Source organism: Galendromus occidentalis, unplaced genomic scaffold (genome assembly GCF_000255335.2).
Source record: "Galendromus occidentalis unplaced genomic scaffold, Mocc_1.1 scf7180000077524, whole genome shotgun sequence".
Classification (NCBI taxonomy): domain Eukaryota; kingdom Metazoa; phylum Arthropoda; class Arachnida; order Mesostigmata; family Phytoseiidae; genus Galendromus; species Galendromus occidentalis.
In genome coordinates, this window is record NW_003805512.1 from 380215 (window position 1) to 405878 (window position 25664).

Here is a 25664-nt window from a genome sequence, read left to right on the forward strand (position 1 = left end):
TGACCTTCTCCGTGGAGTATTCCGTTGACGTTGAAAGTCGTCTCGAGGGATCCTTGTGGATCAACTGAGCGCGGCGTCACCTTGATTTCCGTTGAACTGTGTATCGTAATACTCCATTTCTGCCATCAAGGCTTTCGAAGAAGAGGATCTGATATTGAAACGCTCAGAATCACTGGATTAGTGGCAAGGCCGGGGAGCGTATCTCCAAGTCTCCGAATATTGCCCCGGAGAATATCTACTGAACAGCGGCGTGGAAACAACAGACTCCGCCTGGAGCTGCTGCTTTCAGCCGGAAACTTCATTTTTATGGTTCCAGCGGGACGACGCCGACGTTTGTAGCTTCGTGTTCTCTGTGCGATCGGCAATCGAGTTCTCGTGGGAGCCAGTTGCTCAAGGAGAGTGTCCTGTGCACGAAACCAATTAAAATTTATGTACGCAATTTGAGTGAGCACCCGAGGTCGTTTTTCTCGCTCCGCGGCCACCGCTCTGGGAAGGACCTCCGATCAGAGCCGCAGTTCCCTATGAAGAAAATGTGGCGAAATAAGAATCAATCGTCGAAAACCTCCTTTGCCGTTCCTCGACGTGCTCCGAGAAGCCAATGAACTACACAAACGACCCGCGCTTTTATGGCCGAACTTGTGCTGGCGCAGGATAAGTCCAGACTCCACTTCCTCTCATAAGAATCTCCAGGAATGGTCTCAGCCCTTGAATGCTGACTGCATAATGGATGCGACTAAATGAGGCTCCTACCCGGCTCGGCACTCTAACTTCGTCGCTAGCCCGTGCTCCCATGTAGTACAACTGGGCTCTCATCGTCGTCTCTTACGTCGGCGTCTTGCGAGTTGCATACGGGACTCATAGTCCCAGCGAGGTGTCGCTCGCAGCAAACATTCCGTATGACAGAACAAGTGTTTCTCCGTGGATAATTCTTACGCGGAGTTCTCCATGGCTTCAGATGTCGTTTGCGGCCGGAAACGAACATCGAGAGTGCTCCGCAGAATCGAAAATTATCTTTGTTTGGGATAGGAGTTGGGAATTCGCAGTCGTTGCGAACCCAGACTCGGGGTTCGATGTGTCCCTGCGAGGCTCCGGCTGGCTCCGGTCCACTGCCGACCGACCGCGTAGCCGCGTAGATCCGCTCATCTCGTGATTCGAATTCCCGTTCCGTACATTCTCGCTCCGATGAAAGCCCTATGAGTATTGGCTGTCTCTTGTCGAGCAAGAAGACTTGAGCTTCGGTCCAGAATAAGTGGGCTTAGCTCGTTCAATGCTCTCTGTCATTGGTTCAACGAGTGTCAAACTGTCAATGAGCTTTGCGCTATCCACCGGAACGACTTGTCCGAAAACACCCACTCGGTCATCATTGAAATTAAAGTAAAATTCGGAGTTTGTTCAAGGGATGTGTCAGTGTCGAACAAGGGCGGTTTCATTTATTCTCTAATTACCTGTGAAAAAGCTCTTCGGCTCAACATTGAAGCAGAAGAACAAAAAACTGAATGGGAGAGGACAGCGACACCGAGGCAGGGAAAAAGCTTCGACTTTCATAATTACGTGGGTCGCACGCGTGGAGCGTACTCCTGTCGCTGCCGTTTTTTCTCAACGTTATTCTTCGGGATGCGTTCGGCATCACAAACCATGCGTGACCGAATTGATTGACAATCATTTAGAATCGATTGAAGATGAGAATTTCTACAGGTCCAGTTTCCCGCGAGTCGAAACGCGAAGATGAACTCAGCAATCGGAATATCATTGCGGAAATATATCGAATTCCACTTTCCCCCGGCCCCCGAGCTGACCGGGAAGAGCAGGTGATCGCTCATTTTGTCAGCAGAATCATCATAATTCTTCCGTCTGCAGGGTCTTTCCCTGATTCTGCCCTCTTGAAGCATTCTCGGTGCGGCTTATCGAGTCGCCGGAAACTGCCAATCCAGATCGAGTCGACTCCTTGCCCATCGAACGAATCTTGCTCGTGTTTTTCTTTCTTTCTCTCCTTTTACGATCTCTTCGCAACTCGACAACAACTCGATCAGGACAGCGCTTCGTCATCAAGTCCCGCCGTCGGACATCGAAATCTAGCGGAAGGATCACCGATCACAACGATGATGATGGTTTAGATTTTCAGAAGCGCAGCACGTATTTCAATTCGACATTTCCATTCAAACAGCGTTTTTTTTCTCCCGTCGTCCGCCGCTACTGCTATTTTTTTTTCGCGGAGGCCGCTAGTTCCGAAGCGAGTGGCGCTTTGATACGAAACTTTTGATCATTCTTCATGCGGATCTTTTCCCTAAGGACTTCCGACTTGACTTGACTCTACTCGACTCCACTCGACTCGGGCAAAAAACTGTGCTGGCTGCGACGAGTGAGGTCTGGGGTCTCGGGAAAACAGTTCACTCCGCAAGTCTATTCCTGTGTCTCAATTACGTTGCTCTTCTCCGCCTGCTCAGAAATTTTTGAGTCACCCGTCAGAACTCAAACTCCGCATGAGATTCGTACTTAGGAAGGAGTTGAACACAAAGGTGGGTACTCTCTGTGATCATCAATTTTGCATCCAGAGAATTCTGACCGCGGAACTGACTTCCAGCATGAATATGGAGGACTCCGCACACGGCCCGATCCGGGAGAAAGACTCCATGCGAAAACTCCCCATGAAGACTCGTTCAAGACGCCGATCTGAGCGTCTCGATCGAGACCACATACTTGGAAGTCTGACCCCGCTCATGTAATTCGTGTGGCAGGAGTAGATCCATCATAATGGATCATGTCACATGATCATGATCATGTGTCATGCGGCATTGGTTCAACGTTATGTCTCCAAGTTGTCCTTCCCTCAGTGACTCGAAGAAGCACTGCGACCTCAAGAACGCTCTCACATACGGCATGCTGCCGTCCAATGCTTTCGGCTCACACTCGTTCGCGGAGTCACTCGGAAACCGTGAGCACCGAATCACTTACTCCATTCCAATGAGGTGAACTCCTGCTTTGGGAGCAGTATATCACATTATCATCTATCCTGGTCAAAGTCTAGTTCATCGGGCTGCTCTCACGACCCTGTTCTACGGAAAATGCGACCGCTTCCATCGGAGCATTGACGCTATGCCGAAGCGGGTCGGCCTGGATCTCAAGAGGCTGTATTCCATTGTACCGCTCGTCTCTTCGTCAAGTGTACAGTTGAGCTCGTTCGTCTTCTAATCGTTGCCGATCAGAGTTTTGAGAACCTAACCCGTTTTCGACGACGTAGTCCTGATGAACTATTCGACCATACAAGATTCAGATGCATTCCTATGCGGCGCAATTACGCTCGCTGTAGGGACGCGGCTCCTCATGGTTCTCCCGAAAGAGCCGAGAAACTTGTATCGCGCTCTAGTCAAGGAATACCTCGTTTGGATAGACTTATCGCTCAGCAGGTTCCATGCTCCATCCGATCGAGTAAGTCATCGACTACCCGCTCATTTGTACGGAGTGCTTTCAGAATCTTACACGTCGTTTAGCGACTTGAGGGATTCATCCCATTCATTCCGTTCCGTGCTTGACTCCTCTCTTAGTCGATATGGAGATCGCGTGAGTGCTTCGGCCGGAATCATTTGACGCTGACAGTCCTTTTTTGTAGTTCACGTCATTCCGTTCGAAATCTGAAGGAGCCGCTTCAGCTCGCTTCCTTTGAAACATCTATCGGGCCATCATTCTGATGAAGTCTCAGCCAGACCTCCTTTCCGCGCGCGCCCTCGCCAGCCACAACACGGGGGTGTACGGCGCGCGTACGAGCACCGTCTTCGAACTGATGTCAGTGTATCTTTAGGGTTATGATGTCGAAGATATTGAAACCCTTCTCCGCATGATAGAGCTCCGTCGTTATTCCCGTGTCAGATACCGTCGATGTTGCGCTATCGTTTTCGCCGATGTCAGCGGCGTGACAGTGAATCGATCTTGATCCCTCAAAGTGAATGAGCCTGTTGTGTTTTACGTGTGAATTGCTGTCGCGCAAGGAATATTGAGCAGAATAATAAGAATCCGGATAAAGCGAGCAAATGCTCTGCTGTTGCGGGTAAGTTGCGTATTCTGTTCGCGAAAGGAGATGCTCGCTCGGATCGGAATTGGAGCGAGTAGAGATAGCTTCGAACGTCAGAGTAATGCGCCCGGAGCGCCTTAACTTAAGGAGGGATTACCCAGAGGGCTACGAGAGGCTCTTTCCGTTTATTGGCCGTTGAAAGCTTCCAGAGTTTGAACCCGTCCGGGGGGGATGAGGGTAGCCTCACGAGAGGAATCGGATGTATCGGTGGGCTATGATCGTCTGCCTGATCGATGCCGAACTAGATCTTTAGAAAAACCGGAGAATTGAGGTCCCTGGCGCTATTTCGAGACTTTCCGCAATCTCGTTCATGATCTCACCGAATCAGAGCTCGCGTCAGCATCGACCTCCGAATCGACTGTCATTCAAACTTGTTCGGCGGACTCCCCCAGAGACTCATCACCATTATTATTCCGCATTATCCATTATCATTGACCACGTAATTTCTTTGTCTTCCGAGACTCATATCGTCGAGCGGGTCGGCTCCGCGAAGGACGATCGATTACTAAACTAATTTCGCGTCCCTCTCATCTCTGAGCTGCGCTGGTTACATTCGATTTTGTCATCGACTTCGTATCGAGACAATTGCGATAAATTGTTGCATCGATTCTCTCCCACTACCGAGTCATCCATCTGGATCACTGAGGTGCGAGTATCCATCGCTGGGCTTGCTCCCTCGGCTCCATCGAGATCATATCTCTGATCCGCGCAAGGATCCGTTCCAGTGAGAGTTTTCCCCGAGACGGATCCGAACAAGCTGTCTCATCCTCCGAGCGTCGTGTATGAAGTCACGGAAAAGTGCTCGATGATGCGATGGAACTGATCCCGACGACGTGTAGTACTTGCGAAGTCCGAGTTGTTTCTTTTTTGTTGTTACTTATCGGTTTCCGCTATCAAATAGCAGACAGGATCGATGTGGAATTCCAACAATGGGAAGAGCGGGGGCTTTCTCCACTCCTGGCTCCCGGCGGCAGCCGAAGCGCAGAGAAGCTTAGCTCAAGAGCGGAGCAACTGTTTGCTTTAATCAAACATCACGTCCATCCCGTGCCGTACTCCAACACGGCCAATCAGCCACGCTTCCACCGGGAGTTGCTTTCCGGACCTTCGCCCCCTCCCCGGAGTCGAAACTCACGTCTATTCTGGTCTCCCCGTCACGTCCCGGCCTCGCCCAATGGCTAGGGCGATCAGAAATTTCGAGTGAACCCGCTGGATGGCGGACTTCGCACGGATCTCCAGATTGAGCGGAATCGTGTCTCAAAAGATTCTCGGGTAATGAGAGCGAAGTTGAGGTTTGAGATATTTTTCTCCGCTCCGAAATGCTGCGGCCTATGAATTTGGGGAGACTGAATTGAAGTCGTTAAGTCTGTACAAGAAGTGAGAATGACTTGTCACCGCTTGGAAACAGCAAGGATTCGTGTCTGCACGCTTTCGCGACACTTCGCTCGTCTTTCCGTCGGGCTGAGGAAAGACGACTTTCCGTCCGTCTGTCCCTTCCGCTGCTGCTTGTCGAGACGCTGTACGCTGAAGTCATCTTTTTTTTATTGTTGTCGGCATTCTGTTCGCCGCCCGAAATGATGAAATGACCTTCAGCGGAGAAAAAAGCTAGTCTTTGAGCGAGGGCTGGACGAGGAAATATTGCTCCAATTTCAATTCTTATACGTCGAGCTGCTGAAGGTACGTGGCGCTTGCCATTGTTGGTGTTTTGGCCAGCGAAGAATTTTCAGACCGGCATCCCCATAAATGAGGTGATATCTATGGCACCCTTGCATGGGAATTCCGTCCCAGCTGAATAGAGAGACCCTAATCTTGCTCTCGTTCGTAAGGATCATATACTTGGAAGGAATGAAAGAGCGCGGTGGCCCAATGCGTGCACTAACCCTCTGAGGACCTGTTGACACCCCTGTCATGTCGTGGCTTTCTGCTCTTGGTCGATGATTCGAGGCGTCTGGATGACTTTGCGGATTCATTCGCTGGCTGAAGCTCCACCTCCACCGACGAAGCGGAAATGCGGCCCCGCGACGTATTTGAGTTCGTCGGCAGCAAATCAGGGGAAGGAAACGTTGACAGTCACTCACCAGAATTAGAGAAATTTGAATTTGAGCCAACGCCTCAAAAAAGCGACGACGTAAGATTCGTGATCCGTTGCTTTTTGAAGATCATTCCGTCGAGAGGAGAGTTCGATCGAGCAGCAAGTCCTCCGCGCTCGACTCGAGCACGTCTCAGTCAGTCGAAATTCAGCGAAACTACCTCTCTGATTACGGTGCTGCTGAGTTTCGAAATTCGTACTCACTTGTGGATCTTCCGAGGAAGGAAGAAATCTGCGACCGGGCATCGATCTTGGCTTCGGGTGTCGGGATCTCGCGCCTGGGAACCTGAGACTTATGGTTTTCCTCCAATTAAAGTTCGGCAGCGTAAATTTCGTCGTGTGCAACGAGCTCGATGACCTGGAGGACGAGAGGTTAGTGCAAGAAAAATGATGAACGGGAAGCGCTCCTTTCTGGTGGATCGTCAACTCGCATTTGGGTGAAAGCGTGTGTCTGTTCCATGCCGAATGGGGAGGGGCTGTCTCACAAACGAACAATGTACACAGCTCCGGGACGCCAGGCAATCAGACGACGTTCGTTCTCCTCTTTCGAAACGCATCCACACTCGGCGGTTGATATTTCACATCACCTCGTTTGCGAGCCCGTTGAACTATGCGTGCCATCATCATTCACAGTGGAAGTTTTCCCTCTAGCGAGGAGGCGGGTCAGGGAACGCATGGTGGAGAAAGCAGAAAGACGTGAGGCAAATGCGCGAATAAGTCGGGTCGCGGGGAGCTCAGAGCGCGAGTTAGTATCCCAATCTGTCCCACTTCAGAAAAGAAGGAAACTGCCGAAACGACTTCTAGACCGACCGGGGAACGCGGTCTCCACCATAACCGCTGGTTTATTCACTGCTACGTACCACCAACACGCAGCGGGTACGCATGTCTCGGTCCGCCCCTATCGAGATGATCTTGTCGCTTCTAATCTTGTTAATCCTTTTCATTGCTGTAGTGGTGGGATGAGTCTTCGGGGGCGTTTCGGTCGGCCCTCGCCGCCAAGGATACAATCGACAGCTCGTTGCTCGTCGTTGTCCGGATTGACGTTGGTCCTTTCTACGTTGGGAAGCTCTCATGTCACCGTTTGCCGGCGATGCGCTCAACAAGGGGTATGGACTGGAGCAGGCCACGGCTGCGTCTGTTGAGCTTACGCTCCGCATTTTATGTTCTACTCTCGGACCTTGAGCTCAAGCTTCAAAACTCCAGCTGAGGCCGAGGGCTCCCGCCGCCCCATGCGAGGAAATGCCTCGATATCCTCCGTTCGCATTTGCTCTACTTATAATGTATCACTCAATTCGAGGCTCGACTTCGGGCTTCTCTCCAACAGAAGCGAGAGAAGAAGAAGCGATCGACAAACTAGTGAGAGCGCCGGATCGGCAGTTTCCTTCTTCACTAATGCGGGCGGCAAGCCGCAAATTGGCTCACGAGGAGCCCATCGTGGATTAATGAGTCGAGGAACGTTATGAACTCGTCGGCTTAGAGACATCCCACGAGACAGCGGAAGTTTATCACATTCATCACCCTTCATGAATTCAATCAAGCAACTCTTCATTGGTGTATCCGCGCGTCGCTCTGTCGCAAGCGTGCTCATCCGTAAGAGCTGTGGTGTCCGTATCCGCTACAAGGAGCTGACGCTCGATTGTGTTCGGCGTGATTTGTTGCCGTTGGATTCGGACGATCCACTTCGTCCAGTCAACGCCAGAGCGGCTCCTGTCCTAGCCTCTTCGTTCTTCCGCTCAGCTCTACTTGCGTGAGGCTCGACGTACGTCTGTTTGTTGTCCAGTCTGATTGAGTTTTCTATCTATGGTCGTTTCTGTTCTCTTCCTCGTCAGCATCGGTCGACTCGTTTGCAAGCATCAAGTCAGCTGTCGACGAAAGCTCGACAATTAAGAAAGCGAAAGCTCCATCTGTTCTCTCAATCAGTTCTGTGCCGTCCACGCGGACGGCGAGAGCGATGACGCCGACTGCACCGAATAAATCGCCGAAATTAATTGGGAACCGTTTCGAAGGCACCCCAGCAAAAATAAAAGGAGAAATGAGAGTCATCAGGCCTATCACAGATCTCGCAGCGCTCACTGCACTGATGATCGGCTTAGATCACATTAGTCTGATCTTTTCAGTATGTCTGTCTGTCATTTACTGGCATTGAACCATACAGTTGCCCTGTCCATAGTTTGGCGTGAGGCCTAGAGCAGACTGATCAGTTGATGGTTTCAAGGCGGCACAGATCGTTAAATTACCAGAAGCAGATCGAGGAGAAGTGCGAAGTAGACAGGTCCCGTCGCTCGCCCCCTGGATGGGTTGGATACTGGGCGAAGTGTTACACTAGCGGGCCGAATCAGAAATAATGCTCCATTTTCAGTATTCTGTGGTTTGAAATATATGAGGAAATAGCTCTCCGGTTCCGAATTGGAACTGGATCCGAAACTCATGCGGCGCGATGAAATTGGAAAACAAATAAAAAGAGTTCCGTCTGTGTACATTCATCCCGACTGCGAAAGGTACACAGCAAGAATTCTGACAAACCCAGGTGATCGCTCTTCGAGAAAAACTCATAACTTGTCGGGGAGAAAAGGCGGCAATAGGGCCTCGTAAAATGATATTTATAAGAGGAATTGCGGATCTCTGCGGCACACAGTCAGAATTTCTGTTTCGAATCTGAAGCTCAATTTCTCCGTGAATACTGTGGAGAACTATACTGCGGTTCTTTCGTCACGGTAGGCACTGGCTAGCGATGTTCCGATGAATCATGTTGAAAAGTTGAGCAGAAGGAAATCGAAAAGCGACGGAATCCTCAAAGCAACTGAAGCAGAGAGAGGAGCCTCAATCTGTTAGATTGGCGAAAAGGTCGCATGGAATTCTTGTCGATGCTTTTCCTCTCGTTGAAGCTTCTCCGCTCGGAGCGACCGAAGATTGTTTTCTGGTGGTTTCCAACGGCAGCTAAACTTTTCGATAGATTTAATTGTTTCTTTTCCCTCTCCGAAGATCGTGGCGCACCGGCCACTCATTCTCGGGGCTACGTGAATCATCAAAGGGCTATTGATGATTCGGAGACACATTTCAGCCTGTGTCGCGAATGGAAGCAAAAATTTTACTGAGGTCAGAAATCAACCAGACTCAAGAAATGAGGAGCTCGAGCGGAGGCGATCATTCCGAATTATGGCGAGCTTCCGTCGTAAGTCTCTAAAGCTCAAGTCCGGAAGGACTTTCCACAATGCGCGTATGGTTGTGACTGCTCCGGGGCTTCTCGAAATCCAGACCATGAGGAAGTTCGGGAAAATGATTTGCGCGGTTTGCTGCCCTGGAACCACGTCAAACGCGGATTGATGAAGCGTCCCGACTATCCGGATGATCTAGATATCTTCAATGAGACTTTGCTTCACAAATCAGAATACATCTGTCTTGAGCAAATCGTGCCAATTCGTTGTGACGTGTGGTCGTACAACGCTGAGAGCATGTTTTCGATGGGGTGTAGTAGATAAAATGAGCCAGAAACATGAGTGTGGCCGCGTCGCGACGTTAACTCGTCACCTCCCCTCTAGAGGATTGGGGAATTCGGTTCGGACGGGACACGCCGGGAGTCGGCAAGACACCTATTAAATACTTTTCTTCGCATCGCAATCAAATATTGTCGCACCAGTCCTTGTTGCTGACGGTGCGCATGCCCTCTCTGATGCCGTTGCCAATGTTATTGTTGCCTCTGTAAATAATGAATGCGTTGTCGGGCTCACCTGCTCTGCTAACGGAGCCGTTGTGTGCTTTGAATGAAACAAGCGGGCGGTGAGTACTAATGCATACGGGGGAAGCTCGCCAGTGAGTCTGGGCTTGGAGCGGAGTATAAGAAGCAGGAGCAAGCACATGACAGGCAGCGCACCTAGTCCGCGGGCTCGACGTGATCCTCGTGATTCGAATTGGAAAAGTACCACGCAAGCATCCGGTAATCGGGATACTGCAGGAATTCCTCCAAACCTGACACCTGTTACAGACCCCTCCCATGGGGTCGCTTCAAATGCCGAATCGGCGTGTTTCACTTCTCTTCCGGGACGAAAATGATGAGGACAGCGACTGATACTCAGAATCAAAGCCGAGCAGACGTGCCAAATGCGAGAGAGCTAATTTGAGGATGAAATATGTGCTTGGATTCGGGCGAATCCATACCGTCGAGTACCTTCATTCGATGAGGGGGGCTGGGAAGATCGAATCAGGAGTTTTCCCATAGCTCTAGTTTACTCAGATCGGCAGCGATGTCGTCGGTACGATACCGGGGGGGGGAAGAGAAGCTCCTGCCCTGCCTCAGTCAAACTGAGTCGTCCATCTAATCCATCTGTCTCCTCCGAAGAAGCCTCTGCAGGGACCTTCGAGCTCGTGCTTAATGGAGTACTATGCTCTAGGGGGTGGACACATTTTCTCTCACCTGTAAGAGGACGAACACACCTAGGTGGTTTCGTCTCGTATTCTATCCATCTATATCGAAGATCATACCGATATCCACAGAAAATATCGTAGTCCCGATAGTCCTGCTGGAAGAGGATTGAAATATTATCGAAGTTTGAGCGAGCTCTCCCCATATGGTGTCGACAGGGTACCCAATTCGAAGACTCCCTCGAGTCAGCACTCTCTGAGGGGTTCGAGATATTGATCAAGGGGATTCTGTTGGTATCTGAAAACTTGCCAGAGAGCTCGTGGCTACTCCCGACAAGCTGGGGCAGGTAATCTTTTTCGGCGCAGATGTCTTCGCCACGAGCGTTGCTAAGATGATTTGAAGATGGTCCTTGGCTTGGGCTCACACCTGGTACTCAGACATAAATATACATCGTTTCCCAGAATCGATGAGGGGGAGCGAGGAAAATTAAATACCAGTGTACGACGAGCAGTTTGCTCTATAGCAAAAACAATTCCATAATCGTAATGCTTCTCATTCCTCTCTTCCTTTCTCCGCATAAGGTAACCTTGAGAGGCAATGAGGCAAAGGCTGCTTTTGTGCTCACATGTGAGACGTCGGAGAAGGCTTTCTGAAGGATGTTCATCGGACGGCCAACAATTTCCGGAAAAAGAAGATCCGCGGAAGACGAGCGTTTCTCGGAGGTCTTGTCCTCTCCCCCGTCCGCTGCGGAGCCTCCGTTCTTATCGATGCGCGAGGGATCATTGAAGTCACCTGCCGCGGCCGGAGGTAGTGAGCGAAGAATGCCAGACGAACACCTTCAGCCAAATTCCATGGGAGCCGAATGCTCGTCCATTTACCGCATGTGCTTGTGGAATTATGAGGACTCCCGTCTCGCCCCATTCCCGCCTTCTGATTGAATTTTCGTGCATTACTAATTGTCGACTCACTTGTCTTTGGTTACAACACATTTGTCTCAGGCGATACATGCTTCGCGCTGATATGTAACGGATCAAGATGCAAATACTACGGATACCGCTCATCCCGCCCGCGTCCGGACAATGACCTCGCCCACGCAGACTATAACAGACTGTGGAACTGTCTCTTGATTCTCTCACACAAATCATTGAGCTTGAATTGTCAAGCGTTTTTGAGAGAATGACCACCTCCGAGGAGTCCGGCAGGAGATGTGCGCCTCGCTGGATGTGGCAAGGCTTTGGAATCGTGCTGATAACGCGAGTTCTCTGATGTCGTTTATTCCGAGCGTGAGGGTGACTCTCGATTCACTAGCTGTAGTCCTTCGTGTGACCGACTCATTGGGTCGGATGGGACCCTCACGCAGCGACCGATGCAGTGTTGGCGTTGAAGGATGCTCCGCCATCGCTCTTAGTTGTCCTTGTAAGCCCAATGAGCTTGATGCGTCGGATTGAATTTACTGCTTTGGCAACGTCGGCGCTCGCCCGAAACCCCGCGTTCGCGCAGCTTTCCACTCAAATCCGGCTTTCGACAGAGAGGACAACTACCGAGGCAATCCCCAAAGCTCACCCCGGAATTGCGTCATGCTCAAAGCTCAGCTTGACTACGGGCTATACACGAGGGACGTTTCGACGGAAACTTTGAAAAACTCAAATAGGCTCTGAAGTCTCACTACAGATGTCGACGACCTTGCGCTTTGCTTACCTGCAGTTTGCATCGAACTCGAAAGCATGCTGTGCATGCGAGTCGCGATCGTGCCTTCCGACGAAATCCCATCGCAACTCTCCCAGCGTCCCGGATCCTTGCGCACTTGACTATAGCGAGATCTGTGCAAAGTCGATAATCAGGGAATCGTCATCACTACATTGCCCCGTTTGCTCTACGACTCGACGATATGTGCATGACAATGGTCCGATGCAAATCCAATATGTTACGAAATTAGTGCAAACAACGATAGTTACTCACGCGCGACGGACAAATAGTCGGGCGGTTAGAGGATCGATTCATAAATCGATTCGTCGGCCTGTTGCTCCGTCGGCGTCGGTTAGTTTCTCCGCCGGCCCCTCAGAGTTGTGAAGTGGTGTCGAGCCTAATATTCTACCCGTTGCTCCCAAATTTCCACCGCCGCACCGGAAGAGATCGAAACTCGCTCCTGCTTGCGCTCTCGTAACATCTGTATCAGATACTCGCTCTCAATCTCTCGATTAGATCCCCGGGGTGCTCCCGAATGATTGTTTATGTACTTCAGCGAATCCCACCAGGGAACTTTAATGAGTGCTCCGGCGGCACTCGTTTGCTGCTAGGATACCTCGGTTACCCTGACTGTCGACAGCAAAGGACAAAAGTCATATGTAGAGACCTCCTGATTCACGTACATTGACTAGTTTTCCGCACCCTTTGTGTGCGCAGTCTTTGGAGCTGCTTTCGGAATAAGGAGCTTCCCAGCTGCAGCCTTGTGTGACCTGTCCGCAATCCGATCATCACTCGGTCATTATGCATACAGGCGTGCTGATTTCCTCGATCCTCGGTCAAAAGGCGGAGAGCATCCTTTCGGGAACGGGGATAAAATTCAGTCAGTGCGATCGACGTTTCTTCGATCAACCGCGCAGTTTTCGGGTACGCAGCTAGCTCGACCAAGGAGCCATGGTGTAATAACGGGATTACAGATTGAGCCAGCCAATATCGAGAACAAGCCGGATACCCGTCGAGCTCTCGTATATTCCTCGGTCTCGGCCGAATTCTCTGCTCGTGCAATGACAGTGATGACCCCAGTTATCCGGAATTCCATCAGATATTCACATCATCTGGGCACGTCAGGACGGCCGCCAGAAATGCGATCCGCGGGGTAGATTTCGTGTTTCGGGGATCAAACCGGACGAGACGTCCTCCAATTAATGCGTCCAGTCGGATTCATATACTGGAATCTCATTTGAAGGTCCCTCCCATGCCTTATTCTTCCAAGAATCATTAGGGGACAGCCTTCCATCCATTCTAAGTCGGTTCTATGTTCATCTATTTCAGCCACCTCAAAGCGGAGCTGCAGAGGCTTCGTAAGAGGGGAGCTCTCAGACCAGGTCTGGATCCCGAACGAACATGTGCTCGCTGTCTATCATCGCTCGGCCGAGTTTTGAATCGAGGAGCCCAATGCCCAATCTGTCGGAAGAAAGTCTGCAAGGACTGTAGACTGTACGAGAACGGTGTCGAGTCCTCATCTACTCATTGGATCTGTGTGTTGTGCCAGAAGCAATTGTAAGTGATCGTCAATTTTTTCAGGCTACTGTTCGAAATTCCGCTAGAATCCGGGAAGTTGGCCCAACGGGATGTCCCCTAGCTTGGAAACAGCATCAGAAATGCTCCCGGGGATGCCGGCGGTCGATGTTGGAATGCGGTCGGAATCCAGCGTGATTCGATGATGATGAATGATGAATACGGAGAAAGGAGAGAGACGGGCGCTTAGGCTTCGAGGAGAACACGTTCCGAATGCTGAATGGTAACGGTAACATTGGAGCTCTTGAGTCGCTCTGGGAATCTAATTGAGCTTCGAGATACAAAAAATATTGCCGAACACTTCTCCCTGCTCGCGGGCTTTTAGTGCGACCCAACACGGAGTAGAGGGTCCTAGTATAGGATGGAGGAAGGACAATCTCCTCCTGGTGATCCTTCGCCGCTGTCGACGCTATTGTAGACAGTGCTGATGGTACGGTGCTGTTGTCCGTAGCCCCAGGTGAAACAAGTTCCAATGCCTCTTGAGGGAGCGGGATGAATGCTCTGATGCCCTGCGGTAATGCCGGTCGGACGCTCGCAGGCTCGTTCGTTTGGCAGCACCCTCGCTCGCTCGGTCTTCTAGAAGGTGTTCTACTATTCCCAGGTGTAGCGTTCCGTCCCACGGCGAAGGTATGGGATGAGGAGTTATTAAGCGAAGACATACTAGTGCAACAACTTTCAACATGCCGTGCCCTGCACTCTCCGCGCTCTGTTTCGAAGAGAAAATATTCCTCCGAGCTCTGAGTGCCGAGAGCTCTGATCTGATCAGAGAATTCAGAGTGCTGCAATCTGTCGCTAAGCTCTTACGTATCGGAGCAAGGTGTCATTCGCTGTGGAGATCCCCGTCTCCGTGAGCAAGTACACCTGGAGACGATCGCGAGCTCATCCGTTATTCAAAAAACTCGCGGTATAGAACTGCGAGTCCGCCTCGACCCCAGGATTTCATCAGAGAGGACCCCGGCACGTGAATCGAAAGCCAGTACGGCTCGCTCTGGGGCTGCATCACACCGATGATATTCTCAGTTGCCGTCGACTTTTGCATCCGTCGTGGGTCGCAAAGATGCTTCTCCGGAATTTGAAGACCCTCGAGGTTACACTTCGGTGCTTGGCCTTGTTGCTCCGTATATCGAATTTTTCCGAAGTCCCAAACAAAAACATAGGCGACAGTGTCGGCGGGGAGAGTTCCAGCCCATCCTACGGTCGGCGCGATGTGAGTTGTGGGAGTAAGCTCCTCCGCCCCCGAGCAGGGAGTGTCTGGTGTCTGTTGGCTCCGACGACCGTTGACATGAACGGCGTTGATTAAGTTTTGATTACTCGCACGTTCCAAGGCTCGAGCGACCGATAGCGAATAGGGTTCCAGAGCGCCCCGACGCCGACGTGACAATCTCGTAGACGAAGAAGTGCCCGAAGAGAAGCGAAGATTTCCGAATGCGTGGGGCTGGTAGGCCCCCGATCTGCATAGGCAAGAAGGCGGACTATCGCTCCAGCCCCAGTCAATGAGGAGCTTCGCCGCGATTGTCCTGAATTCTTGTCCAAGCAGAACTTAATATTCCGGGAATTTTGCCCAGGAATTCGGAATGCGCAGCACTTGCTGAATGTCTGTGTCCTCCGGGCTGTGTTCTGTTTGTTATCCCGAAATTTTGATGAGGCGCGAGTCACTGCTCTTGTCCCGGCAGTTCTATCCAGCGGAGCTCGTCCCAGAGGCCGTAGAAGATGAGAGCAGCGGGATTCCTCTCGTCTTCCGATGAATTTTCTCTTCCTAATTGGACCCGAGCTCGTCTTCGCCGCATCCGAGGCGCATAATTCATCAGCTCCCGATGAGATTCTGTAATTCCTCCGCCGAGTCGGTGGATACATCTTGTTTGACACATTCGGAAATTTTCGCCGTATTCCAACATAGCCCGGAGACTTGTCAAGCTGTGATCAAATCGGAACATGAGCGCGTTCGTCCGTCCCTCGCCGGCTCAGACGCCTCTGCGAGAATTGCCCGCGCAAAGACTCAACATGAGAGGGAATCCTTTGATAAATATTTGAGTAATTGACAGAAGAAGGCGGACCGGGGCCGGAGCCCGTCATTCACGTCAAGTATCACCGACTGACTGACTGACTGACTGATTGACTGGCTGGCTCGCTAACTGGCTGGCTGACTGAGTACTGAGTCGGCGAGGCTTGAGCTTGAAACCGAGTCTTCGTTAAAAGCTCTGGCAAGCAGCTGCAGAGCCGCGAAAGGAATTTTCCGAGGGAGGCACACCGAGACATTGGCGAGGGAACTTTGGGAATCCGAGTCGAACGCCGCGCCAGGTGCCTACCGCGCAAAATCGGCCTGCAGAGTTGGATACATGTGCAGAATATAGGAGCCAAGCTCCGAGCAGGCTTACACCTTCCGGACACTGTACAGAGCCAAAGTTCCGATGCTTCGGACAAGGATTCGAGACGGAGCATGCTTTACTCTGTTCCTGGGTCAGCCATAGGAGCGCGGACCATCTCCAGGATAACGAGATAAACTCTCTGAAACACTGTCGGGCGTCCCGGGCGGATGCGGCATTCCGAGATTATCTCGACGTGACCTTCACTGGCTGAGACAGCTGAGCAATAGTGTCATGAGATATTTGATGATTCGGTGTAGGTGGAGTACTCCGTTGTTCCGTCTCAACGTCGTTTCCGACACATGACTTCGGTGACCTCATTCGACCGTGTCCCGAGACGTCATCCACGCACGGATCACAACCGGCGGCGGAAGCTTTACGTCTCTGACGCTGCGCCGTATTATCTCGTACAGGAACGAGCCCAGTTTTACACTCTTCCGTGATTCATGATACGGCCGTGACCCTTATGTACATGATGTATGTGTATTCATAATGCTTATCTCGGGACGGATAAGTAGCCTTGGTATAGTTGCAGCTAGGAATGTCTCTCGCACGGGTCTCGATTTACTTGTGGGAGTTCAGGATCGACTACCCCTTCGGGAATGCCGCTTGATCGTTATGGAATGAAGCTCGTTTCCCGACGCAGAGTAGCAACTCGCCTACAGTTCCGCAGAGAGTATTATGGATTTACGTCCTTGCGAAAGCATCTCTTTTCTGTAAGCTCTTCACGCATATGAATTCGAGTCTGGAGTGCGCCGGTCGACGGCCCAGAATCCCTGAAGACTTTACAGTGCGGGGAAGAAAACGGTCAACTTCCAGCCAGAAAAAGCGTGGCGCCCTCTGTCGACTGTCGATGCCAATCCGCGCGAAATCCGAACCTTCAACGAGCGCCGGAGGTGGCGCGCGGGTCGTGCAAGTCCATGGCCCGTATTTTGATTCAGCTGCTCAGGATCCTTCTTCTCTTCGGCGAAGAGAGGAGGCTGAAGGAGACAATTCCGAAGCCGAGGAAGGCATTCACGCCCGTGAAATCACTGGCAACCACCCGGCAAGACGGGGCCGTGGATCATTCTTCGATATTCAGTGGCGCACTCGGTCCCTGGGGTTGCCTGAATCGAGTGGAGACGTGGATGGGGCTCGCTTTCGTCTGTATAGAAAGCAACCTGTGGTATTCTGCGTGTGTTTTGGGCAGTTAGTGAGCGTGCTCATCAGTCTGTTATTCGTGAAGGACCATTGGATACATCAAACACCGAACGGCGCAGCCTGCAAGCTGATGCGCATGAGGAGAACCACTCATCTGGGTAAACAAAACGCTTCTCAAAATGATTGCAGTCACGTGGAGGACCTATTATATCCGTGACAGCTAATCGTTCCACGCGATTTTGACAATGACTCCCTTTGCATGTTCCAATCCGCGCCAGAAAAAGAGTTACTTCACCGGTATTCGTCCGCTCCCTCTGGGATTCATAAATTCCTCTCACGATACCGATTTTGCAATTTTTCTCGAACCTCAGAGTGACCTGAGCACTGATATGGTTGCCTAGCTTCCGGCCTGCCCTGCTGCATAATTTTGTACGTGTATATCCTGATGGCGTCATATCTGAATCATAAATCCGTCGCCCTCAGCCGAGGTCATTGAATATCTCCGAAGCTCCGTTAACTCCACGAACTCCTCGGGTATAATTCGACGACGGCGTCGCTGGGGAGTCTCGAAGAGCCTGGCGACTCGTTCCTCTGGCTTTTGCTCGTGACTTTTCCCCCTTCAACGCGATCCTCATATCTCGGGTTACTCGCAAATGTATAATTCGAGCAGGCCGAGATGCAGCCTTGCTGTGGTCTTCTTATGCAGGTCAGAACTCAAACTCCGCGCGTGGTGGTACGTGCTTTGACGGAATGTTCCCGTCGCTCGGATCCCCTGCGTTCACGTCCCTCTAGCGACAGATGCCGCCACGCACCGAAAACATCCCATTTGAGTGAGATGTCATTCAGTCTCAGACGCACTCTGGAGTCTGTACGGGGGGCGAACCGAGACAGAGAATAGTGAACTCGGAATGCTTACCTTCGTTTTCCAGCGTGCCACTCGTAGCAGGAGAAAACACTCCGTGTCCACTATTCGCTTCAAATGGAAATCATGTCCGACTGAATCGATGAAACTGCCTCGTTAGGGTAAACTCCCCGGAGCTGAGGATGACGACGTGCAGCGACTCTTAGTATCCGCGTATTCCTGCATATGCATCGACCGGTAACCGGTTGTTTCGAGCGGGTTTCCTAGATTTAATTCGCTTTCATCGGAATATGAATCAAGGCCGGCTCAGTCGCCTACTTCAAATCCGTAATCGAAGTAGGAGGAGACTACACAAAAGCATCGCTCTAGAACAGAATGCGGACGCTGGTGCTAGAATGACAGATTCGCTGGATGTAACTGATCTGACAACCTTGGTTTTGTGTGCCTGTCTGTCTGCCTTTAAGTGACTGATTGGCTGGCTGATTTTCTGGGCTCCTTCGATGGATCTTCGAGCAGTAAGATATTCACATCTGAGCTCAAACAAGCTCGAGTGGTGAAAAATGTGTGTCAGCGGGGGACCGGTTCTCCACGATCCAGCAGCTGTTGTTCTCAAGAGCGAAAGAATCAGCAGATTGGCTGGAAAGTGACCATTTTCCCTTCGGTGTGGTGGCTACTGCCATTTTGGAGGCATCGGTGCCTATTCTCGCCAATATCCGAAATACACAAAAATCATCGCGATGTTTTTTACAGCATTTTTGCGTTGGATTGTAAGTCGTACGCAAGTATCGAAAAATCGAAAGACTCTTATTACGGCCAGACAGTGTCAGTCCGTCGGAGACCCAGCCCGTCTATTGATTAAGATTCCACAATCAGCGATCGCCAAAGCGTTGAAGGACCGGGACAGGCAATAAATGCAGGCATGTCTTTGACCGTTGAGAGGGACTGGAATCGAAGATGGAAAAACGCTTCCGTAACCGCGTTTGACTTCTTGAGGATTCCATACGTACCGCAGACCGAACAATGAGCCACTATATCCCTCCTCGATATGTTTGTTCCCCAATCACGGTCAGCGACTTCTAAAGTTGACATTTCCGCGCCAGCGCCAACCTGGACTAATATCCAGGAAGAGATTTCGGAGCGAGCGCTCCAATATATTCCAATGTACAATGCGATCCACGAATCTTCAGAAATATTCATGAATTCCGGTGCTGGCGTCCGCTTTTGTCGATTGACCGGTTCCACGCAGCTGAAAATCGAATAAGGAATGATTGCGCTCGCTCGCTCGCCAGCAAGCCTACCTCGTTGGGTCGTGCCCGAAATGGGTGTTGTCATTGCAGTTTCTTTCGTTTTAGCCGGGTTTATTTTTCCGCGTAAAACGGAGCTAACAGACGAGAGCTTCTTAGTGAGGTCAAAGGTATCCCGTCGTCGGGGTGACCAGAATACCGCGGCCGGCTACAACCGAGGAGGAAAAATGCCGGAAGACTAAAACGAAACCGTCGTTTTCGGACACCGGGTCGGTCGCGTCAGGTAATTCCTCTTAGGGGTAAGCACTTTCTAATGCCGAAGGTTCCCTCCCGAAATGCCGTGCGACACGGCACCGTTGCGACGTCTTCGCCAATCAAAGCGAAAGCCTAACGTATTGCCTAGTAAGGCGCAGAGGCCTCGCCGGAAGCGTACCCACCCAAATTAAATTTCTCGTGTTTTCAAGCGCCACTTCTGCCGCCCAAAATCTGTGAGGAGCAGCCATTCAACAAACACTCTCCTTATTCAATTTTTGTCGACGGACTGGAGGAAAACTCGACTTATTCGCTTCTCCATTCCTCCAGCGAAAGGGTTCCGAGGAATTTATTGGAAACCCGTTTAAGAGTTTCTCGAATCTTCTGGCTTCACGATGGTCTGGTGTCCCTCTCACGACAACGGCCCGAATCGAAGGGTTTAACGACTCGTTGAGTGTACCCTATGTCAGAGAAACTTACAGCTCGGCGATTAACGATTGGTTCCCTTCAAGAAATCCTCGCTCCACGTCACTCGCTAAAGCGTTCCCATTGAGTTAAGTGCGTGGGTGCTCGATTTGCCAGATGGAGCTCTCGAGTTTATTTCGAGTTTCGACTTGGATCTTCGGTGCGACCGAGCGAGTCCCAGCAATAGCTATGCGCTTGTTTCGCTCTGGAATCGTGTTGTTATCTCTGCGGCTTTCGGGCTCACTAATTCCACAGAGTAGAAGTATTTCATTTCAACATAAAGATTCGGTGAAGGCCCTGTTATCAGATAGGGGGTGGTTGTGCGCGAGATTGCATTCAGCCCAGTCTAGCAAGCTTGTGGGCGAGCCATCATTTTACGCGAATTTTCTGACGTTCAATATTTGTATCCGTCCGTGATGCTTCGAGCCTCCTTCAAGTTATCCAACTTTACAGTCTCGGGTAACCAGCGAGCTCCCCGACATCGAAGGCTGCCCGTGAGCGTATCTTCTGGCAGCTTGAATCAGGGGACAATCTTGGGATAAGAGAGTTAGTGGGTCGTTCTCGACTTCACGCCGCGGTCACTCGCTGTTCATCTTCACGGGGCTCAGCTCCGAGCAAGGAGTATCTCGTGTTCTCGATGATCTTTCATAGCCTCTCGGGAGGGATTACGGTGTCTTGCTCATGCCGCCTTGGGAATCCAACTCTGCCCCTCTTCGAATAGCCGCCATAAAACCAAAGGAGCCACCGAGGACTGTGTCAGAAATGAAAAAATAAACGGATTATAGAAACAATGGATGAGAAAACGGTTTTGCAACTGATGAGGACGAGAAACTCACATGCGGTAGGAACTGTCGGGGCGTTTCATCAGACAGGAACTCCTTCCGAACTTGACCTCTGGTCGATGCTGGCGACCGCGAAGCCCAAGTGGGCATTGTTACCGTGCGTGTGGTCTGACCAAAAATGATGGCAGGTGGTGGGACATTTGTTGCATGGATTCATAGCTCTGCCGTGAAAGGTACTTGAAGCACTTCGATGATTCGCTTCTGGTGCAGAGAAACGAGCGCTGTCAGAATCGAGAAGCCGCTCACTTTCAACATCATTCATTGCTGATCTTTGTTTCGGTCGATATTGTTGAGTGCCAGCTAGCCGTCCTTGCGTCAAATCGTCCTGAGCCCGCAGTCGACTTGTGTGAACAAGCGTGGTGGACGAGGCAGAAACTGGAAAAAGGACATGAAGGAGGAAAACAACGCTCGTCTCGGTCATGTGTCAGCGAAGCGCCGGCGGCAGTGACGGTAGCGCTCCGGTCGCCTCAGATGTTTGTCAAGCTGTCGCTTCCACTCGATTGTGGATGTTTCGTTTTTTTAATCTGCACACAGAATCACTTTCTGTTTCTGACCGGAGCCGGTGACACAGAAAGTGAAAGGGCGCTCCACGTATTTCCGTCTAGCCCGATCGCAGCGTTACCCACTTTCGGGCAGACATGTATTCGGTAGATTCTGTAGAAAAAGTAGAAGAGGAAGAATGTCAGTGCTGAAGTGCGCGAGCCAGGCGGTGGAATCAGCTGTGTTGGCCACCGCGGTGCCAGGTGACCTCTTGACGTCCCTTTATCTGGACCATCGCCACTACGCGGCGTGTGTCTACGAGTGAGTGACTAGTTGGCTGGATGCTCGAGTGGCTCTTTTACGATTTATAGCAATTTATTTCCGCGGAAGCCTGCGCCGGGCATCGTCTGTGTCAGGTTCCTCAAAAGCCGAATCATCATGATCACACAATTTTCGTTCGCGGCTTCGGAGATTGCATTAGCGTACCACGGAACGAGAAATCTGTTCGGAAATGAGGATGGAAAACGAAGAGGGCGCCAGCCACGAGCTGGGCGCTGGTCCAGTCCGTCGGAAAATGGGAAAATGTTTTCGGTGGTGGTCTGCATCTCATGAGTTCGTGAGGCAGTCCTGTCGTGGCTTTGGGATGGGCTCCGAATGAGCTCTCGTATGCTTTCCCGGACAAGGCTGTGGATCCAAACCCGAAACGAGATATATGTTTATTTTCGGCGTTGGTTGTACGGCTGCCGCGCCGTCGAAGCTCGCTCGCGCCCCCATTTAGTTTCGGTTTGCTGCGTCTACAGCACCTGACGGCACCGCAATCGGACTATGTACGCACGTATGTCGGAATTCGGGGAAGGAGTTCTAGGAGGAGAGGTTGCGAGTGTATCGGCGCTCGACGCTCGCCGCATACAATGGCCGATCGCTACGGTCTGAGGACACTCGCACACAGAACATTACTGTTATTCAAGTCAAAGCGTCATCTTGTTCTTTCGCTCACGTGTGTTCTGGACGACGCGCCGCACCTCTGCCGCTCGATATTTTTTCGGCCGTCTGCTCACCCATTGTTATCGGGACTTCTTCTGGATGAGCAAGCGAAAGAGATTCGAGGCTCCGACCCGCCTTGATGGAATGTTTCTCTTGATCCCGATAAAACTCGTGGCGATGTAAAATAATCGGTGTCATCGAAACATCGTTCGTGCCCGTAGCGAGACGACGTTGACGTAATGGATGCAAACTGTGAATGCTCCTCGCACTTGATCCTTTGCGATACATAGCGTCATATAGAATGCGATGTTGAGTAATCCTCTGCAGCAATGGTCATTTCGATTCAAGTCTGTTCCGACGTCTGGGACAGAAGAACGATTCGACGGAAGCTCGCTCTCGACTGACACCGTCCCGAAGCCCCCTTCCGTGGATTGCTCAAACTCCAGTTTAAGAAGAGGTTTCTCAAGTTTCTCCCAAAGAAAAGAAAAATCCTCAGGCATATTCCATCCAAACGTATATTCCGGCAGAGGGGAGCGCGTACAGTTTCCCCCGGGAGACACCGACAGTACGTGTATTACGGCCCTATATGGAAATGAAAAAAATGATCTCGGGATCATTGCATTTGCTTTCTCTTCGCCAAACCCGTTGTCGGTCATGGAGTGAGACCGGAAGCGTTCGCTCATTTGTGCGGTAAACGCGACGTAGACGCTCTGCTAATGAATTCATATCTATAAGCAATAGCTCGTTCGGATATCTTCGGATGAGGCCGCGATTCCTTCCAGAAGACGATCGAACACCAATGGACACGATGAATGTGCACGCGATTACCGCCCGCCCGAAAGAGCATGGCAATTCTCGATTGCAGTTGATCCGATCATTGCTTCGATGGGATCATTGCTTCGGCTTTTTCACCGGTCATTTAAGTCACTTGTTTGAGGCAGAATTAGGGAGGATTACGATAGTCGTCAGCTGTAGTCGTCGCCGCTACGACCACTGAGACTAACGTATCATTACCAGCAGCGTCAGACAACTTCTTCGATCTCTGCCCGTAAGTCCTGGCTGGATCTATCGGCTGGCCCTCTTGAGCCGGTCGGTCAACCAGTCGGTCGGCCATCGTCTTTCGGTTGGACGGCCGGCCGGCCGATCGGTCGCTTGCTCGCTCGGATAGCTGAATGCCTCGATGGTCCGATGGCTCGCTCCTCGACAAGAGTGGCTCTGACCAGCCAAACGACCGATGGACCGGTCGGACGGCCGCCGGCCGGCCGGCCGGCCGGCTGACTGACTGACACTTGGGGCTTCTCACGAAAGCACGAAAGCACGACCGAAGCGTCGACTTGAAAGAACATTTCAAGAATAATATGGAAGCGATAGAAAGAGGCAGACAGCACGGCACGCAAACGGTGAAAACTCCTGGTCGGCGAAGGCGAGTCGAGGCAACCGCAGGAGGAGTCGCTTTGATCCAAAGCCAATTCGAGTAATGGGCATAATTAGGAGTGATACGCGGCGTCGTTTCTTTCGAAAAACCATGTCATAATAGAATCACAGAACGCGCGCTGTGTACACGGGCGAGGATGCCTGCAGTTCTGAACGTACATGGGCAAGGAGACTTCGAAGCGTGCATCTCCGATGCAACGGATGCGTGTGTAGACCTCTTAGTGATTACGCTCGCCACCCGATCAATAGCGGCGTATACGTCGGGAAAAATGAGAAAAAGCCGGCGAAGAGGCGAAATATACCAAATCGCATCCGTAGTTTTGGTATTCCGGATTCCATCGGATTCGGCGAAGTTTTCTATTTCCTTCATCCAAAGCCTCATTTTACGGTGAGCTTTGCCGCGCGAACCAGACATCTTCCCGGCGCAACGCTTCTGGGTGTGAGCCATTCGGAACTCGGCTCTTTATTGTCTATAATAGGTGATTCGGCGATCGATAGGGCGATAATGATCAAGCGCATGCATCGTGTGTGAAAAGGCAGGTTGGTACTCCAGGGCTTTCGTCGGCTGCGCGGATTGTGTCACGAGTCGTTGCGGGAATCGGGAAGTTGACAGCGCCTACTTGAGGGGATGCGGAAACAAGGCAAAATATTCACTGGCGTGGTCCGACTGAGAATTCGCTTAGAACGACTTCACGCGAAGCCGTCGACTCGGGGACCGGCACCGCACAGACGGAGAGATAAATTATCTCGTATTCCGTCGCTTCTGCCCGCGCACAGGCGACTTGTGAGAAAGTGCTCGAACATGTTAAGCAGTGTCATTGTCAAAAAGAATTCAGAAGAAAAAGACACCGTTGCCGTCGACAACTAGCCGCCCTAACCCGCGCCGTCCGCGGCCCAGACGAAGCAGTCAGTCCATCTGTCCATCTCGACTAACCGCGTGCGAGCGCTGCCCGAGATCACGACGACGCCGTGCCGTCGGTGCTGAAGCGCTGGACGTCGCTGCGGCTGGGTCAGAAGAAGAATACGCGATGGAAGAGTCAAGCAAGCGCTCGAGCAACCTTCATCGATGGCTCTGTTCTAACCAGTGCTCGGCTCAAATGCTTCTATTCAAAGTCAAAGTGAGGGCGGTGTTGTTATTCTCTCGTCTTCTTTTTCGGCACTAGCGATGCTTTCGATAGCCTTTCTGTCAGTCTGTGCCCGTCTGCCGAATGTACCGCCGGCCCGACGCCCCCGTTCGGAGTCGTTATATGTAGCATCGCAGAAATAAAAAAACGTCATCACAACAGTTGCAATCGCTCACCAAGTTTCTACTTCGGAGCGTAATTCGAGCGTCAATTCGTTTTTTTCCGTTCTGTCAGTGGTGCTTGCACGTCCAGAGATCTGCAATGGGCTCTGCAGAAACGGAAAACTCATCGGTACCAGAATCTCCGAGCATCGTCTCCGGACATGATACGTGTTCCCGAATCAGGCTATTCTTGGGCCGAAGTTTCCGACTTGAATTCCCTACGAAGCTTGAATACTTCTTTGGCGAGAGCAGGGGTACCTTCTTGGCCTAACTCCTCAATGGGGAACCCCGTACCGTATATACAATTCTCTGCGTTCGCGACTGTCGGAGGAATTCTCCTAATATCCATCAAATCGAGAGAATCTTCAGATGGCTGTGGGTCGAAATTTCTCGGTCGTTTCCGGCTGAAGGGTGACGATGACGAATCACGATGGAGAGTTTTTTTGTGATGCTTGCTCAGGACGATGGAAGCCCATCCATCCAGATGCTCCGATGGAGGACTTCACCTATGTATAGGGTTTTCCACACGGTTCCGGAGAC

The 25664-nt window shown here is 51.4% G+C and overlaps 1 protein-coding gene across 1 annotated transcript in view; it reads left to right on the forward strand.

The window, feature by feature from the left end:
• Positions 1–25664, forward strand: part of LOC100905740 (uncharacterized) — a 64084-nt gene that overhangs the window by 8411 nt on the left and 30009 nt on the right. Inside the window, 1 exon segment of the mRNA XM_029112660.1 lies at positions 13528–13755. Coding sequence (XP_028968493.1) covers positions 13528–13755 — 228 coding nt within the window.